This window comes from Hypanus sabinus, chromosome 30, assembly GCF_030144855.1.
Source record: "Hypanus sabinus isolate sHypSab1 chromosome 30, sHypSab1.hap1, whole genome shotgun sequence".
Lineage (NCBI taxonomy): Eukaryota > Metazoa > Chordata > Chondrichthyes > Myliobatiformes > Dasyatidae > Hypanus > Hypanus sabinus.
The window spans coordinates 27680575-27699998 of NC_082735.1; the positions used below are offsets into that span (position 1 = coordinate 27680575).

A 19424-nucleotide genomic window follows, 5' to 3' on the forward strand; every position below is an offset into this window, starting at 1 on the left:
GAACTATTAACAATATTAATTTCAGCTAATAAGCAACTTTTGATTCTGAAAAATCCTGGACATGAAACGTTAACTGTTTCTCATTTTGCAGATGCTGCCTGACCTGCTTTCCAGAATTTTCTATTTTTATTTCAGATTTCTAGCATCTATGTATTTTTCTTCTTTTTTTAAGCTACATTTTGTCATTGTAATTGGAGTTCACTTTCAATTCAGTAGCAAGTGCATACTGCTTCATTAGCAAAAACCTGGGGTAGATAGTCCCACAAGCATATAAGCTGAAACTTGTCATGAGCAAGAGAGAGAGAAGGAAAAGCCAAATGTAGAAAGGACTAAGGGAGTGAATTAACCCTTACACCAAAAATGCATATATTAGAAAATGTAAAGATCGCTTGCCACCCCAAAGTTCTGAAAATATAATTTTATACCTTACTCCCTCAAACTGTTATGGCAAAAAAAAATCCAGCATGTTTTGAGTTCATGCATGACATTTCTTCGTGTTCACAATGCTTTGAGTGAATTTAGTTAATGAAAAAGAATTGCTTGTCCTCTCCTTTTTCTGTAATGTGCGAAGATGTCAAGTGGTTTATTTGTGTTAACTCATGGAATCCTGAAGATTTGCTAAAAGCACACTCAAGGCTTCCTTCCTTGGTTGTAAATTTCTCAGCTTCCTTAGCTTTGATTTCATTGTCACTAATGCACCTTTCCCAAATTGAGGTTATTCCACATCTAACCAAGTGATTGAAATGATATATAGCACAAATGGGATAAAACTCCAACGGGCTTAATATCACTTCCTGGACCCAAATTCCTTTATACCATGCAATAGGAAAACATGTAATAGATTCTGCATGGGAAACTTTTAGTGATAGTTTAAGTTTGATGATAATGGTAGTACAAGTAACGATGGAGAGCATTCTGACTGGTTGGTACGGAGATCCCAATGCATAGAATCGAAAGAGGCTTCAGAGGGTTATAAGCTCAGCCAGCTCCATCATGGGCACAGACCCCCCCCCCCCTCCCTCATCATCAAGGGCATCTTCAAAAGGTGCATAGAACTATCGTCCTGTCAGCCTAACATCAGTAGTGGGGAAGATGCTAGAGTCCATTATTAAAGATGAAATAGTGGCATATCTAGATAGCAGTGATAGGATTGGGCCGAGCCAGCATGGATTTACCAAGGACAAATCATGCTTGACTAATCTATTGGAGTTTTTCGAGGATGTAACCAGGAAGTTAGACAAGGGAGATCCAGTGGATATAGTGTACCTCGATTTTCAGAAGGCATTTGATAAGGTCCCACGTAGGAGATTGGTGGGTAAGATCAGAGCTCATGGCTTTGGGGGAAGATATTGACATGGATAGAAAACTGGTTGGCAGATAGAAAGCCAAGGGTAACGGTGAATGGGTGTTTCTTGGAATGGCAGGTGGTGACTAGTGGGGTGCCACAGGGCTCGGTATTGGGACCATAGCTGTTTACGATTTACATCAACGATTTAGATGAAGGCATTAAGAATAACATCAGCAAGTTTGCTGATGATACTAAGCTGGGTGGCAGTGTGACATGTGATGAGGATGTTAGGAGAATTCAGGGTGACTTGGATAGGCTGAGTGAGTGGACAGATACTTGGCAGATGACATTTAATGTGAATACGTGTGAGGTTATCCACTTTGGGAGTAAGAACAGGAAGGCAGATTATTATCTGAAAGGTGTAGAGTTAGGTAAGGGAGAAATGCAAAGAGATCTAGGAGTCCTTGTTCATCAGTCGCTGAAGGTGAATGAGCAAGTGCAGCAGGCAGTGAAGAAGGCTAATGGAATGTTGGCCTTTATTACAAAGGGAATTGAGTACAAGAGCAAGGAAATCCTTTTGCATTTGTACAGGGCCCTGGTGAGACCACACCTGGAGTATTGTGTACAGTTTTGGTCTCCAGGGTTAAGGAAGGACATCCTGGCTATAGAGGAAGTGCAGCGTAGTTTCACAAGGTTAATTCCTGGGATGACCGGACTGTCTTATGCAGAGAGGTTGGAGAGACTGGGTTTGTACACGTTGGAATTAAGGAGATTGAGAGGGGATCTGATTGCAACATATAAGATTATTAAGGGATTGGACAAGATAGAGGCAAGAAATATGTTCCAGATGCTGGGAGAGTCCAGTACCAGAGCGCATGGTTTGAGAATAAGGGGTAGGTCATTTAGGACAGAGTTAAGGAAAAACTTCTTCTCCCAGAGAGTTGTGGGGGTCTGGAATGCACTGCTTAGGAAAGCAGTGGAGGCCAATTCTCTGGATGCTTTCAAAAAGGAGCTAGATAGGTATCTTATGGATAGGGGAATCAAGGGATATGGGTACAAGGCAGGAACCGGGTATTGATAGTAGATGATCAGCCATGATCTCAGCATGGCAGTGCAGGCTCGAAGGGCCGAATGGTCTACTTCTGCATCTATTGTCTATTGTCAAGAAGGTAGCATCCATTATTAAGGGCATCCATGCCCTTACCTTCCAGGACATGCCCTCTCCTCAGGGAAGATGTACAGGAGCCTGAGGACCCTCACTAAACATTTTAGTAACAACTTTTCCCACTCTGCAATCAGATTTCTGAAAGGTCTTTGAAAACGACCTCACTATTCCTCCTTTGCACTACTGATTAATTTTATTTCTTATTGTAATTATAGTAATTTTTTCAATGTCTTGCACTGTAGCTCAGCCACAAAACAAAAATCGTGACATATGTTAGTGATAATATACCTGTTTCAGATTCTGAATTTAATTCCCTCAATTATTGCTAAATGTACAATTATTTTTAAAATGTTATGGCCATGATCCATTTAGGCAAGACAGACTTTTGTGAATAGCTTTTCATTTTGCGTATTTTATTGAGAATAAATTGCTCTTGCTATATGAAAAGCAACTGGTATTCAATAACTTTTCTTCCTCAAGGTCTAACAGAAGCAAATTAATCCTCATTAAATGGGGCCCAGCTTCTTTGAGTGTAAAATTCCTAGTTTCCCTAGCTTTGGGACATTCAGATACCGAAAAAGGCGTGTTAAAATTCCAGAATTTGGAAATGTGTTTCAGTTCCACTGGCGAAAGGAAAACCTCACAGCAAGGTGCCTTTCAGGTTATGTAAGACAAATCTGAACTTATATACAGGTTCAATGCTAATTAGAAATATCTTTGTCTCTTTCTTAACATAAACAATCATTTTTTTTTGGTTTTCTGTAACTGTGGTATTGTTACAATCCGACATTTTAGGGCAAATATTTGTGACAACACAAGAGTTGCCACCAAATGTACTTGCAAGGGTAAATTCAAGGCTGGGATTTCCTATAATGTGCTTTGAAAATCCTACAGGCTGACACTGCAGTTAAGGATAGAGTGAATCATCTTGTTTATAAGAAGAGCAATTCTAACTTCATATTATATATCAAAATATTTCAATGGGGAAAAGGGGATGGAGGAATTAGGAAAGCATTTGGGAAGATTACTGAAGACAAAATTCATGATTTTGAGGAGGTTCTTAAAATGGGAGAAGTGTCTCAGTGGGAAGAGATCTAGAAGAGTGGAAAATACCACTGATGTGTGGAAACTGTGAGCTAAGATGAACAGATAGAGATGAGGAAAGTAGATTTTTGGGAAAAGCAATGAAAAATGACAAAAAGCATCAAATCTTTGAACTTAAAATGTTAGTGTAGGAGGAGACAGAGAATCTGGTAAGTGGAAAAATGTGGACCTGAAAGAGTTGGAGTATTGAGTGAAGATCTAGACACTTGGCACGAAAATGCTGCAGAATTTGTGCCTGGAAATACTGGCACTAAGTATTGACTTTGTACTGGACAGGGTGAGTGATTTGGAACAAAATTAATATCCTACCAGTCTGCATGAATCATGAGGTAGGGCAATTACTTGTTGTATCTCTTTGATTTAATACCTGCTACATTTGGTTGCTCTCCTCCGATACTAAGCAACTTCACTCACTCCAGTTCTGTTCTGTTTTCTGCAGGTGAGGCTGTGCACTTGGCTAGGGACTTCGGATACGTTTGTGAGACTGAGTTCCCAGCAAAGGCGGCAGCTGAGTTCTTGACCCGACAGCATTCAGACCCAGCTGAGCTTCATGCCCGAAAAAATATGCTTCTTGCTACCAAGTGAGTACCAAACATCAATATTCATATTTCTTCATTCAAGCAGGATGGGTAGTTTCCTGAAACTTGACTTTGGCTGTTGTCAAGGAACCATTTTGACATGAATACCATGTGTAATTGTAAAAATTCAACATGAATAGTTGAATAAAAGGAATGGGTGCAGGTGTAAGCCTTTCAGCTCTTCATGCTGGCCTTGCTACTCAACAAAATAATAGCTCATCTTCTACAATATATTTTTCCAACTTATTGATGTTTTCTGGACATTTAAAACTGACTTTTCCCAAAGCAAATTTATTGAAAAGCAAGATCTTCTTGCACTGTTCATTCTTGTTAAATATTATTTTCGGGATGTGCAACATTAGATTTCGGATTTAGTCGGAATTGTATCCAAAACTCTGTGGTCAGAGTCAAAGATCTTGATAGGATCTTAATGCGGTAACTTATGGCTTTTACATTCATTCAAAATAATCTTGTGAAATCTGCAGTTTACTGCTCAAAGCATTGAAGAGCTGTTTTCAGATCTCTGGTTCTGGTACATACTTAAAAGAGGCATGTAAGGCCAGCACAGTTCTGGCTGGTAAAGGTTACCTTGCAATCTGGAAATGTGGTTTCAGTAGACCAAATATAGAATATATTAGTTTGTAAAGTGCCAAAAATCAAATGTGTAAAACTCCTTTTGAATGGCTTAAGAGCAGTAATATAAATGAATAACTCAGCTAAAATATGCGATTTAATAAAAGCTGTCACTCTCTCCCATAGCCACTTGAATTAATGAAATTAACAAAAGATTAGAAAAGTTTCTTCTTGATTTTAAATACCATTGCCACCAAATAATATTTTGATTAAGATGCAGGAATTTTAAGTTATCTTACTTTTGTCAGATTTTCTCTTTTCATCCAAGTTTCCTTTGCTTTTAATGTACTAATACTCAAAGAACTATAGATAATGGGAAGTGGAGTCCATTTATGTGCAATTCCAGCCTGCTATCCACAGGCCCCGGCTCTGATGAAGTCTGCCACAGCATGCCTTGAATGGGACTGACCCATTCCAACCTATCCAGCTTTCCTTAAGCCTCACCACTGACTACACACATAATAGTTTTGTGGGAACCATAATGGAGATTAAAGAAACTTCCATTGACCATCTGGGCCTGTGGCCATTGGCAGAGTATCCTGACTACCTCACTGTGGGCATGCTTTTTGTCAGTCTGCATTGCTGGCAGCATTTGAACCTCAAGTAAGGGATATAGACTGAAATCCAAGTTTGGATAATGGGTGACCCCTTTCTGCTGATGTCTTGTCTCATGGGCTTGTACTTGTATATGTGGGCAACTTGCTTATGATGAAAACCATAAAGCTAGACCAAATGTGATAGAATAGACCCCAGTCACTTCTGCCGTGTTGGATCTTTGTAGAGTAGGATGGCAAGATTTGTAGCAGTCAGTTTTCTACTACACAGTCACATTACTTGCCATCCTCAAAAATAATAGATACCACGACTCAGTATGGTATTGAGTAATGGTATCAATACCAACTCAAATCAATAATCAATGGCCAACACAAAAATGAAAGCTATCACATAATAAATCAAAATGGTAAATTCAGTCATGTCATATCTTTGCAAAGGTCAACCACCTTTGTCATTGTGCCTCCCTTTCAAGTGTTTACCTGTTGTAGGTACTCGTAAGCAGAATGACCTCAGGTCCATTATTGCTCAGGGAAGGGGCAAAGGCTTTGGGCCTCAAAAGCCTCTCTGTCAAGGAGCCCTTCTAGATTTGGGTTGCGGCAGCCCAGGTGAGTTCAGTGTCGACCACTTTGTGGGGGGAGGGTGAGGGGAGTTACAAAGGCATCACTTATCAATATATTGGTCAGGGTAACAGCCATGACATTCTTAAACAAGGTAACTTTATGGAGCGTCATCCTTTAACTTGTAGCAATACTTTAGGAGTTCTAACATTCTAGTGGAGGATAGATTGCTGGACTACTGTGACATTCCATGGTCCTTTTGCTCACTCTGGTCTACAACTACGATGGCAGCATGCTACTCAGCCATCGAGTTCCTTGTGCTGCCAGTGAAGCTGTGCCTATCAGACATTCCTTCAGGCTTGAGTCCATAGTCTGCAGCGATGATGCTGATAATTGGTTTCTTTTTGCCACATGTACTGATATGAAGTGATAAGCTTTGGCTTTCATGCAAAGAGAAAGTGCAGTGCAGGTAGAGAATGTGGAAGGACAATGACTAGATAAAGTGAGATAGAGTGAGAGATCAGGATTTCATCTCCAACATTCTGGTGTGGTGGGTCAACATACTAGAATGGACAGTCTCCAAGTGATCTGTCGTGTGCAAATCCTGACTTTATGTAAACTAAATAGCAATCAGTGTCAGTGTTTCAACTCATGGCTGTGAGTGTGAAATAATGCAATGGCATCTGTCTATGTCTCTTCTTCTTCCCCTTCCATCATTACAGATTGCAGTTCTTGGGTATTTGAAGTGGTAAAGGTGTGGGCAAGGCTGAGAGGGTTGGGGGACAGAGGTTTCAGAAGAAAACGGGCTGGTGATCATCGGTGACATTCTGTGGTCTTCAGGCAGTTGTTCCAACTATTCCTTTAAATATATCCCCTTTGAATTACACTCACTGCAACCTGCAACATGTAATTTCCCTCTAAGCAATGGACTTTTAAATCAACTTAATGATCTTCATATCTCACGATCAGCTGAAGGACTTAGCGGACTAGGCAAACCTGGTACTTTTAAGAGGGCAAAGGTCCATCTCCAAGGCCAAAAGTGAGGTGGGAGGTGTGGTGGTGTGGACTACAAGCCAGGCTGAAACACAGAAGGACGAGGCCCCCTCTACCCAGCATCTTGTTGGCAAATATGTATTCAGTGTCGAACAAAATTGAGGATCTGAGGGCAAGACATCTGAGGTATTGGAGAGAAATGAGAGACTTTTGTATTCTATGTCTGACTGAGGTCAGGCATGTCAGATATAGCGATCAGATCTGAAGGCTTCTCGGTTTACAGAATGGATCAAACTGCTGATTCGGAAAAGGGAAAAAGAGGAGGTGTGTGTTTTATGACAAACTCTCGTTTGGTGCTCTGGTGTGGCGGTTTTGTCGAACTCATGTTCACCCTACTTGGAACACGTAATGGTCAAATGCCATCAAATTCTGACCACAGTTTGCATACCAGTGGCGGCCGGCTATAATCAGGTGCAGAGGAGCAGCCACGGGATTGCTTCGAGTCAGTGGACTGGGCCATGTTCAAGGACTCATCTAGGGATCTGAATGAATACACCATGGTTGTGACGGACTTTATTAAAAAAGCTGTAGACAAGTATGTCCCCGCCAGATCATTGAAAGTCTTTCTCAATCAGAAGACCTGGATGAACTGTGAGATCTGAAATCTGCTGCTCAGAGGCATTCAAGTCTGGTGACCAAGGAAGTCACACGAGGCCCAGGTACGATCTCTGAAAAGCCATCTCAGAATTGGAATCAAAATTAGAATCAGAATTATGTTTAATATCACCGACATATGTTGTGAAATTTGTTGTCTTTGTGGCAGCAGTACAATGCAATACGTAATAATAGAGAAAAAAACTGTGAATTACAGTATGTATATATATATATTAAATAGGTAGTGCAAAAATAAAAAAAAGTGGTGAGGTATTGTTCCTGGGTTCAATGTCCATTCAGAAATTGGATAGCAGAGGGAAAGAAGCTGTTCCTGAAGGCTCCTACTAAGTGTGTGCCTTCAGGCACCTATACCTCCTTCCTGCTGGTAGCAATGTGAACACATCATATCCTGGGTGATGGGGGTGGAGATTTTGAGGCATTGCTCCTTAAAGATGTCCTGGATACTACAGAGGCTAGTGCTCATGATGGGTCTGACTAAGACCCGGATCTGGGCCGTACCTTCCAAATATCCAGACCTGACTTGCACTACCTTTTCTGTTTTCTAATTCTGATTTATAATTTAAATTTTTATTATACTTAATTCGATTTGTACTTCGGGGAGCGCAAAGCGCAGAATCAAATATCACTATGATGATTGTACGCTCTTGTATCAATTGTTTGGTGACAATAAAGTAAAGTAAGTTTACAACTCTCTGCAGCTTATTTTGATCCTGTGCAGTAGCTCTCCTCCCCCACCACACCCTACCATACCAGATTCAGATTCAGTTTATTGTCATTTAGAAACCACAAATGCAATGCAGTTAAAAAATGAGACAACATTCCTCCAGAATGATATCACAAAAGCACATGACAAAATCGACTACAGCAGAAAATCCACATAACATTTGGCAATCCCCAAACTAGAGTCCGGAGAGGCTGCTGCCTATTAATATCGCGCTACCATCTGAGCGCATTCCCTGGAAAGGAGCTCCAAACCCACCAGACAAACAAGGCCAAAAACTAAAGATACACGACCTGCACAAAACCACATAGTTACAACATATAGTTACAACAGTGCAAACAATACCATAATTTGATAAAAAAAAACAGACCATGGGCGCAGTAAAAATAGTCCAAAGATGTTAAAAGACTTTAAGTTTGAAAGAAACCGCCACACAGTTTCCACAAGTCCTCAGGGTCCCGATAGACTCATCATCTCACGCTGGCGGCAGAAGGGAATACCCCTGCTATGGACTTCCATGGCGCCGCCAGACTCAGCCTCGCAGACGCAGCACACTCTGAAAGCAACCTGACCACAGTGGGCTCTGAGTCCGTCGAACCTCCGAGCCTCTGACCATCCCCTCTGGCACAGCTTCTCTGAGCACCATCCTCTGCTGAGCGTATTAAGTTGCCCCCGCCAACGGCCACCAGCAACGTGACCCCGAGGACTGGGGGCCTGTTCTTTTCAGCAGAGACCCGGACCTCACAGCAGCAGCAGCAACAAAGAGGGCCTTCCTGGAGATTTCCAGATGTTCCTCCGTGCCCCGTGCTCCCACTCCATTTTTTATTAGATTAGGATTGCGCATGGCACCCCGCTTAACAAATAACATATCAGCTCCAGAGTGGCCGCTGCAAGCTGTGTCGCACCGCCATCTTGAAATGGCAATGCAGCCAGTTAGAATCCTCCCCAGGGTACATCTGTCAAGATATGCAAGTGTTTTTGGTGACATACAAAATCTCCTTAAACTCTCAATGAAATATAGCTACTGTTGTATCTCCTTTGCATCAATATGTTGGGCCAGGATGGATCCTCAGAGATATTGACATCCAGGAACTTGAAATTGCTCACCCTTTCCGCTTTTGATCCCTCTATGAGGACTGACATGTGTTCCTCCATCTTACCCTTTCTTTGGTCTTACTGATGTTGAGTGCAAGGTTGTTGCTGTGACACCACACAGCATGCTGATATATCTCACTTCCATACACCCTCTTGTTACTGTTTGAAATTCTGCCAACGATAGTTGTGTTGTCAGCAAATTTATAGACAGCATTTAAGCTGCACCTAGCCACCTCACTGGCAAAGTGGAAATTCCAGACCAAATCTGAATCAAAGAGGATGCTTGACAGTTTTGTCAGGGCTTGAATACTATCATCCATAGTCTGGCAAAATCGACATGAATCCTCTGCCAGGGCAATGCAGGCCGTTCACAAGGATGGAGAGGCGCTGATCTTGGCATCTCCTGGATGTGTTGGCATCCTGAACAGTCTGCTCGATCTGCTGATCTATCCCGGACCACCAGATTAACCTTCGGGCCAGTGCTTTCACTTTGACCATGTCTAGGTGACTGCATGTAGCTCCTCCAACACTTTAGCTTTCAGCTTGAGTGTTACAACAACTCTCAATCTGCACATAAGGCAACCTCCAACAAAGGCAAGTTCATCCCGGCAATGGTAAAAATGGGGGAACTGGAATTTCTGCTGCACATTTTGAGTTGCCATGTAGACCTGAGACCATGTGGCGTCTTTTCTGGCTTCTCTTTGGATCTCCTCTACCATAATAGGGAGACCTTTGATTTACATCACGGAGAATATGTCAAGAGGAATGTTCTCTTTTGTGAATTTTTCAGATATTTCCTTTTCCAAGGGTAAATGGGCCAATCCAATAGAACTTTCATTAATAGTTGTCCTCTTGAATGCATTCTTCTAATTGTGTCCTCCAAGAAACAGAAAACATCTCTGCATGCTACTGTTGATGGAACACCCTTCGTGTATTGAAAATGGACATGAGTGGTTGATGATTGGTAATGAGGGTAAACTCTCACACATGCAAGAACTGGTTGAAACAAACTACACCCCAAACCAGAATCAAGGCCTCTCTGTCAATCTGTGCATAATTTGTCTCTGCAGCGGTAAGAGAACGTGATGAAAAGGCTATGTGGTGTTCACTTCCATCACTCATAACATTTGACATGACTGCATCTATACCAGCAAGTTTCACTGGATGATATGGATTACAATGTGTGAGTACTGTGTCTGACATCACCATTTCCTGTGCCTTTTTGAAAGCCACCTCACATTGCTTTGTCCAATGCCATTTCTTCCCAAATGGTAATAAAGTGTTCAAGGGGTAGACCACAGTAACCAGTTCTGGCAGGAACCTGTTATAGTAACTGACAAATCCTAAACAGGAACACAACTGTGACTTGTCATTTGGCCTTGAAGCATCCACCACTACTTGAATTTTCTCAGCACACTTGTGTAAACCTTGTGCTTCAATGGTGTCACCACAGTAAGTGATGCTTGGTTTATAGAATTTACACTTGTTGCGCTATGCTCTGAGCCCAAAATCTTCAAATGTTAACACTGTCTTGAGATTTTGGATGATGCTCCTTGTCATTTTGACAATGATGTCATCCAGGTAACACTGAGTGCCTGGACAGCCTTGCAGCTCCTGGTACGTAGCTTTCTGCAGAGTGCGGGTGCAAATGCCACTCCAAAAATAAGCTCATTATAGCGATAAAGCCCTTTTTGAGTGTTTATGGTGAGAAATATTTTGATCTCTTCTTCCATCTCCATCTATTGGTAGGCCTCAGTTACGTCCACTTTTCTGAAGTGTTTCCCTCCAGAAAGGTTTGCAAATATATCCTCTATCCTGTGCAGAGGGCATTGACCTACTTTCACTACTGGGTTGATGGTTGATGGAATAGGTCCTAATAGACCTATTCTTTTTTATTACTGGGACCATCGGTGTTGTCCATGGGCTCCACTCAACCTTGGAAAGAATTCCTTCAGCTTCTATATGACCCAGCTCATTGGCTTCTTTATCAAGCTCATTGGCTACTTAATCGCAGATGGTATAAGGAACTGGATGGGCTTTGTAAAACATGGATGTAGCATCTTCATTTAACACTATTATATGCTTGATATGTTTTAGTTTACCAATGCCATCCTTGAACACTGCCATGACTTTCAGTTTACTCTATTGCAGGGGATGAGGCATGCAAATTGTGGATGGATCTCCAATCAGCCAATCACAGCCTCAGAATGCTGGGCCTCCTGCTTTTATCACATAGAAGTCCAATGTGGCTTGTTAGATGCTGTATTTCATTATTGCAATGTCATTTCCACTGGAGTTATCTTTTCTTTAGTATAAGTTCTTCGTTAGATATTTTCAGGCATCTTTGAAATGCTGCTCAAACTCAGTTAGTGGAATGACTGAAACAGCCAAGCCAATGTCCAATCCTATTTTAATTAATTTGCCATTTACTTCTTGTGTAAGCCGTATTACTTGTCTCTTGTTAGTTTTCACGTGGTAAATCTCAAGGTTACTCAGACCTGTGTCACTCTCATCCTCGTCAGATTTTTCTTCAACAACATGCAGATTAGTGCTCCTTTTGGAACTGCAACTTGATTTTTAATCTTTTGCTCCTCCCTGTGCAGTCCATTTATTTTTGTCTGCCTGACATGTTCTTTGTACTTGTCCTATTTTGTTGTACTTTTTGCATATTTCGCCTTTAAACCTGCATTGTTTAAACCTGCCACAAAAGTAACACAATTTGTTCGGCCAAGCCAGTTTCTGTTTAGATGCTATAATTTTGTTCGCACTCACTTACAGTCTTGACTGCAACTAAATTGTGTCTTTGTCTGTGGTTTCCATTGATACAGCAATTTCAACTGCTCTTTTAAGTGTGAGTTGTGCTTCAGTTAGGAGCTGTTTTTGAATGCTTTCTTCTAAGATTCCACAAACTAAATGATTTGTCAGTACACCATTAACTGATAACGCTTGGAGGATCACTTCAATTCAGCTACCTATGTTGAAATGGACTCCCCTTCCTATTGATTCCACTTTGAAATCTAAAGTGTTCTGTGATCAGCAATGATTTTGGTTCTAAATGCTCCTGCATTACTTTCATAATATCAGCAAAGCTCATTTCGGCTAGTTTGGGTGGAGCAGTCAAACTTCTAAGCACACAATATGTCTTTCTACTCAATGCATGGAGCAAAACTGGCACTCGCTTTTCATTGGCTATTTCATTTGCTTCAACATTCTGCTCAATTTGCTTAGGACACATCAACCAGTTATCACTTGTACAATTGAATGCATCTATCTTTCTGATGTAGCCAGCCATTTCTGCCTTTTTAAAAACATTATGATTATTATCACTCAGAACTCTGTTTATGAACCTATGAATTTCATCCATTTTCTGCCTCTTTTTTAGCTCAACCATCTCTCTCCTTTTCTGAAGAAATCATGTGCTGTATTTTTTTTACTCAACCAGTTTCCTCTTTTGTAGAAAATATGCTGTGCTTTTTTAAAAACTTGAACATTTCACTGCACTTCAAGAGGTAGGTACTCATCTCAGGTTCATTTAAAACTTCCTTGTCACCACTGTTATGTTTTGTAACTTCAAAACATAAAACTAATCAAAAGAAAAATACAGAGTCACAAAAAACATGTCTATTTCATTCTTACTTTTACTGAGGTATGCATTTATGACACAGTGGTGTAATGACGTATGCCATTCATGTACTTTTAATTTTAACCCGTAATTAATTATGTGAACATGAAAGAATGCTTAATGAAGCAATATATTTACAATATTACTCAACTATTATTGAAATATTAAATACATAACAACTGGTGATCCAGTACTATACAAGAAGTCCAGGTATGACCTAAGGAAAACTATTTTCAGAACAAAAAAAAAACAATTCCAACTGAAGTTAGAATCAGAATTGGATACATGTCAGCTCTGGCAGGCCATTATTTCCTACAAGGCAAAACCTAACATCATGAATGAGTGTGATGTTTCACTCTCAGATGAGCTCAATGTTTTTATGCCCGCTTTGAAAGGGAGAATAAAACTACATCCGTGGGAATCCCTGCAGCAACTGATGACCCTGTGATCCCCATCTCGGAGTCTGACTTCAAAACATATTTCAAGAAGGTGAACGGTGTACCTGGTAGGGCACTGAAATCCTGTGCCAACCAACAAGTGGGAATGTTCTTCAATGTCTCACTGCTGCAGTCAGAGCTTCTCATTTGCTTTAAAAGGGTGACAATCATATCCAAGAAGAGCAGGGTGAGCTGCCCCAATGACTGTTGCCCAGTTGTATTCACATCTACTGTGATAGAGTGATTTTGAGAGATTGGTCATGCCCAGAATCAACTCCTTCCTAAGCAAGAACCTGGAAACACGACCATTTCCTTATTGCCACAATAGATTAAAGTTCTGAGCACATTTATTATCAAAGTAAGCATAGTAATATAATCTTGAGATTCATATTCTTGCAGGCAGCCAAAAAAAAGAAACACAATAGAACCCATTTAAAAAAACCCCACACAAAGACCGTCAATCGTCCAATGTGCAAAGAAAACAAGTCGTGCAAACAATAAAAGAAGTTAACGATAACACACAGAACATGAACCTAAGAGATCCTGAAAGTGAGTCCACAGCCACAAGCCAGTTCAGAGCTGCAGCTGGCCCAGGAGCCCAATGGATGCAGGCCACAGTCACAGAGTGAGTTCAGCGTTGAGGCGGGTGCTAGAGATTTAGAGTGGATACAATCCCACTGGCACTCTACTCAGCCCTGGATCACCTGGGCAACAGTAATACCTATGTCAGGCTGCTGTTTATTGACTACAGCTCAGTGTTCAACACAATCATACCTTCAGTACTAATCAACAAGCTCTGTATTTCCCTCCGCAACTGGATCCTTAACTTCACAATCGGGAGATCACAGTCAGTGCATATTGGGCATAACATCTTCTCTTCACTGACAATCAACACTGGCACACCTCAAGGATACGTGCTTAACCCACTACCCTATTCTCTCTACATTGACAACCGTGTGGCTAAGCACAGTTCAAGCACCATCTATAAATTTGCTGATGACACAACTATTGTTGGCAGAATTTCTGATAGTGATGAGAAGGCGTAGAGGAGCGAGATATACTGTATAAGCTGGTTGAGCGGTGTTGCAGCAACAACCTAGCACTCAATGTCAGTACCCATAATGGAGCCGACTAAATTTACAACCCTCTGCAGCTTCCTTTGGTCCTGTGCAGTAGTCCCTTCCCCCCCCACCACCCCCCCCCCACATACCAGACAGTGATGCAGCCTGTCAGAAAGCTCTCCAAGGTACATCTATAGAAGTTTTTGAGTCTATTTGTTGATATACCAAATCTCTTCAGACTCCTAATGAAGTATTGTCACTGTCTTGGCTTCTTCCTAACTGCATTGATATGTTGGGAACAAGTTAGGTCCTCAGAGATCTTGACACCCAGGAAATTGCCTATTTTCCATTGCAGAACCCTTGCCAACACCTGCTGCAGCCACCATATATCTCTGCTTTAGGAGGTGAAGCAGACTCTAAATTGTACAGGTTATCTTTGTAGGCAACCACTTGCACTATAGTTCCCCATTGAAACACTAAACCCTGCTACAACAATCAGACAATGAGTTCCCATTTCTGTTGTGCTTTGAACAGTGAAATGTCCCAAGTCATTTCTTGAGATATTTTTCATCCAAGTATTTAACACAAAGCCTCTTCTGGTTTAAGGTGGCACTACTGAAGGGGTGCGACAGCTTTCTGGTAGATCAAAAGGCAAGATATTTGACTAAAAACATCACTTATAGCATCTTTACTGAAGCAAATTGTGGTGAATTATCGCTGTAGACAGTGAGGAGGCAGCCGGAGGTGAGTCTGGGTCGGGGGATGAGTCATGCTGGGGCATTGCCAGGGTCACAGATGGAGTTGGTGGTAATGCTGCCAAAGATGGATTGAGTGTGTTGGAGAGTAGTTGATGCAGAAGAGTTTCGATGCCTGTTCACCTAACCCAGGTGTGAAGTTGGACTGCACCAAACACCAAATCGATTTGGTGAGATTTAGAATAGCTTTGGGTTGGGCAGCCCAAGTGTATGGTGTTGCTGGGGTCCGGGTCCTAGGGCGAGGCACTACCCAGTGCTTGGACAATTTAAGCGCCAGCACAGATAGATTGGAAGCCCAAGTGTTGAGACTGGAGGCGAGGGTAGGGCTGATTTCGGTCGCTCTCCAGCGAATGTTCACTCTTTCTCCGGGGCGCCGAGGTTGTGAACTGATAAGGCTGCTGTGCATTTTTGCCCTGCTGGTTTGATGAATTGGGACTGAGGCTTGGGCCTACTCTGACTGCTCCAGGAGCTGATCTGGGGACCCAGTCTGGTTTGGAATGCTGTCTCTTTCTCTGCACAGTGGCTTTTGGTCATTCTTTTTTCCTAAAATTGAGTTATTCAGGTTTCTTGCTTTCTGGCCAACTGTAAACAGCCAAACCTTAAGGCACAAAATTTACACATTCTTTGATAATAAATGGGCTTTGAATCTTTGAATCATGTGAAGATATTAGAGTGGGTAACAAAGACTGGTGTAAGAATTAAGTTTCTTGAATGTTATGATGGCATCAGTTAGTCTCACGAGACTATGGATCTGCACCTGGAAGGGCACAGGCCTGGGCAAGTTTGTATGGAAGACTAGCAGTTGCCCAAGCAGCAAGTTTCCCCTCTCCACGCCACCAATGTTGTCCAAGGGAAGGGCAAGGGCCGATACGGTTTGGCACCAGTTACATCACAGGAGTTGCCAGATCGAGGTTGAAGGCAACATTGGACTGCCTTAGGAACTCCAGCTTCGGATTTGTTCTCAGGGTTTACTCCTAAAGCCTTTCCCATAAGTGGGTATGGCTGCAAGGCAGTGGAGTTTGAAATCAGAGTTTTCCCTCTCTTGGATGGACTGCCTTCCCAGGCTGTCAAGCTCTATCTACCTGAAGCACTGGTTTTAAGGCACCAGGACACTCCTTCGCCCCTTCTCCTGTCAGTAGAAACAGTTCCGCCGGGCTTAGAGGCTAAGCCACACGAGAAGGCCAGGAGTTGGACTTGGTTGTCAGGGGCTATTTGAGGCGCATTCTGTGAGGAGCACTTTTAGATAGTGGGAGCTTGTCAACCTTTATATTAGCAGGAAAAAGTGATGGAAAGGGTGGGAGGTTAAGACATGACAACTTAGGGCTTGGAATTATAACTATGTACAGCAACAACAGAGTGATTACACTTGTGGATGAATAAGAGGCAGAAAATGGAGAAAGGTAGGTATCTAAAGTTTATAGAACTTGGGTAATCATAAAGACAAGGGATTTGGAAACAGGAACAAATGTAAAGGTTTAAATGGGAGCTGAGGTTGCTTAGAAAATATAAGGTGAATGTTGTATTAGATTTGGTAGGTTTTAATTTATGAACAAGTTTTTGAAGTCATTAGGATAGCGGAGGGTAGAAAGAGAACTCGAATATACTAAAGCTATCAAAGTTATGGAAGAGGGTTTCTTCCATATTCTTCCATGGCAGCTAAGCTGGGGAAAAATAGATTCAGACAATTTACAAGGCATGGTTAGGGAGTTTGTGCATGATACTAAAGCAGGTGCTATTGTGGACTGTAAAGAAGGTTATCAAAAATTATAGAGAGATTTTGACCATTCAGGCATGTGGGCCAAGGACATGCATATGATATTTAATTTGGATCAGTGTGTAGGGTTGCCTTTTTGGGAAGTCAAACCAGAGTAGGACTTATGTGTGCATGGCTGGGCCCTGGGGAGTAGTGTGGAAGAGAGGGACTCAGGAGGAAAGAGGATAATAGGTAGACAGGATGGTGAAGAAGGCCTTTGGCAGGCTGGTCTTTATCAATCCAGTCTTTGAGTACAGTGTTATGAAATTAATTGAATGAAAAGCACAGGAGTCTGTGAAAACATATCTACCTTGTTTTACTTTAGTGAGGCGCTCATTTATGATGTGGTGGTGTAATAATGTATGCCATTCACGTACTTTTACAGATAACCCATAATAAATTATGTAAACAAACAGAGAATGCTAAATCAAACAATATATTTACAATATTATTCAAATAGTTCTGAAATATTAAATACATTACCATCCTTACCTCTTAGCTATGAACTCCAACTTAATATATCTTAGCTCAAATATGTAATGTATTGTTCTCTTAAACTGGTCAATGTATCGTCTTCAGATGACATCAGAAATGATCTCCACATTGGCGAAGAGTGGTCCAGTTCTGTACTTAATCTTTGCAAGTACCCACTCTTGATCATCTCTGTAGTGCCTCGCCAGGACAGCTTGTCCAGGAGTGAGACATCGATCTCCTTATTTGAAGATCCCTCAATTTGTTTCACTGGTTTGTCGTGCGTGCTCCTAAGATTGGGTTTGAGAGATCCAAGTGCGAGCGCAAGGAATGACTGCGAAACAGCACAGCTGGTGAATTGTTGGTTGTGGAGTGTGCTGCGTAGCAATATACAAGGATGAAATTGATGAGCTTCTGATTCAGTGTCAGTGTGTGTTCTGCTGACAATGCTCGCAGTGCATCCTTTAGACTCTAGATAAACGTTTCCACCAAGCCATTTGTAGCTGTGTGTTTGTAGATGTAACATTTCTTATTCCATTTATTTTCAGGCATGGCTGAAACTGTTCTTCAACATTGTCACTGACTATACCAGTCCTTGAGGAGAGGCTTCTCAATACAGCAACATTGATATATCGAGGTTGTAGTGGAGGCTATTGTGAACTCTTCTCAAAATTCAAAGTGAAATTTATTATCAGAATACATACATGTCACCACATACAGCCCTGAGATTCTTTTCCTGTGGGCATTCTTAGCAAAGTTATAGAACAGTACCGGTAAACATCAGGAACTGTAAGCTGTAAACAAACTGTCCAAATGGAGATATAAGTAAATAGCAATAGATAACGAGCATGAAATAGCAATATAACAGAGTCCTTAAATGAGTGTAGCTATTCCTTTTTGTTCAAGAACCCGATGGTTGAGAGGTAGTAACTGTTCTTGAACCTAGTAGTGCGAGTCTTGAGGCTCTTGTACCTTCTACCTGATGGCAGCAGCAAGAAAAGAGCATAGCCTGGGTGGTCAGGATCTTCGATGATGAATGCTGCTTTTCTATGGCAATGTTTCATGTCGATGTTCTCAGTAGTTGGGAGGGCTTTAGCAGTGATGTACTGGGCTGAATTTACTACCTTTTGTAGGATTTTCCACTCAAAGACATTGGTGTTCCCATACCAGGCCAGAATGCAGCCAGTCAGCACACTTTCCACCACGCATCTATAGAAGTTTGCCAAAGTTTCCGATGAAATGCCACGTTGTAGCTGCATCCACTACTACCAAGAAATTTATGCCCATGAGTGGTCGGGTAAACTCCACATGATACCTCTGCCAAGGTGATGCAAGCCATTCCCAGGGGATGTGTTGGCATCATGAAGTGTGCATGGCAAGCTGCTCAGTTTGCTGATCTATACCAGGCCACCAGGCAAAGCTTCGAGTCAACACCTTCATTTTGACCATGCCTAGATGACAGGATTGTAGCTCCTCCAACATTTTAGTTCTCAGCTTGGGTGGTATAACAATTTTCAGTCCCATATAAGGCAACCATTGTCAAGGGAAAGTTCATCTTGGTGCTGGTAAAAATATCGGAACAGAAAATTCTGCTGCGCAGTCCAGCCATTTGTTATGGCATGTAGACCTTTTCTCGTTTCCCTTTGGATAATTTCTGCTGTAATAGGGAGACTTTCAACTTGCATTAGCAAAAATATGTCGAGGAGTGTAAATTTCCAGTTATTTCTTTTTCCAATGGTGAACAGGACAATCCATCAGCATTTCTGTGATTAATTGTCCACTTAAATTCAACCTTGTAATTATGTCCTCCAAGAAACTGAGCCCAACTTTGCACTTGTGCGGCTGCTATTGGTGGAACACCCTTCTATGGACTGAAAATGGACAGGAGTGATTGGTGATCTGTAATGAGTGTGAACTCTCTCCCATACAAGTACTGGTCAAAATTATTTACACCCCAAATC

General features: G+C 41.7%; 1 protein-coding gene across 4 annotated transcripts in view; it reads left to right on the forward strand.

Moving 5' to 3' along the window:
* LOC132383490 (transcription factor AP-2-beta-like) overlaps nt 1-19424 on the forward strand; it is a 120526-nt gene that overhangs the window by 88810 nt on the left and 12292 nt on the right. For all 4 annotated transcript variants that reach the window (XM_059954489.1, XM_059954492.1, XM_059954491.1 and 1 more), the window contains one exon: nt 3997-4138. In XM_059954489.1, coding sequence (XP_059810472.1) covers nt 3997-4138 — 142 coding nt within the window. The remainder of the gene's footprint in view (nt 1-3996; nt 4139-19424) is intronic.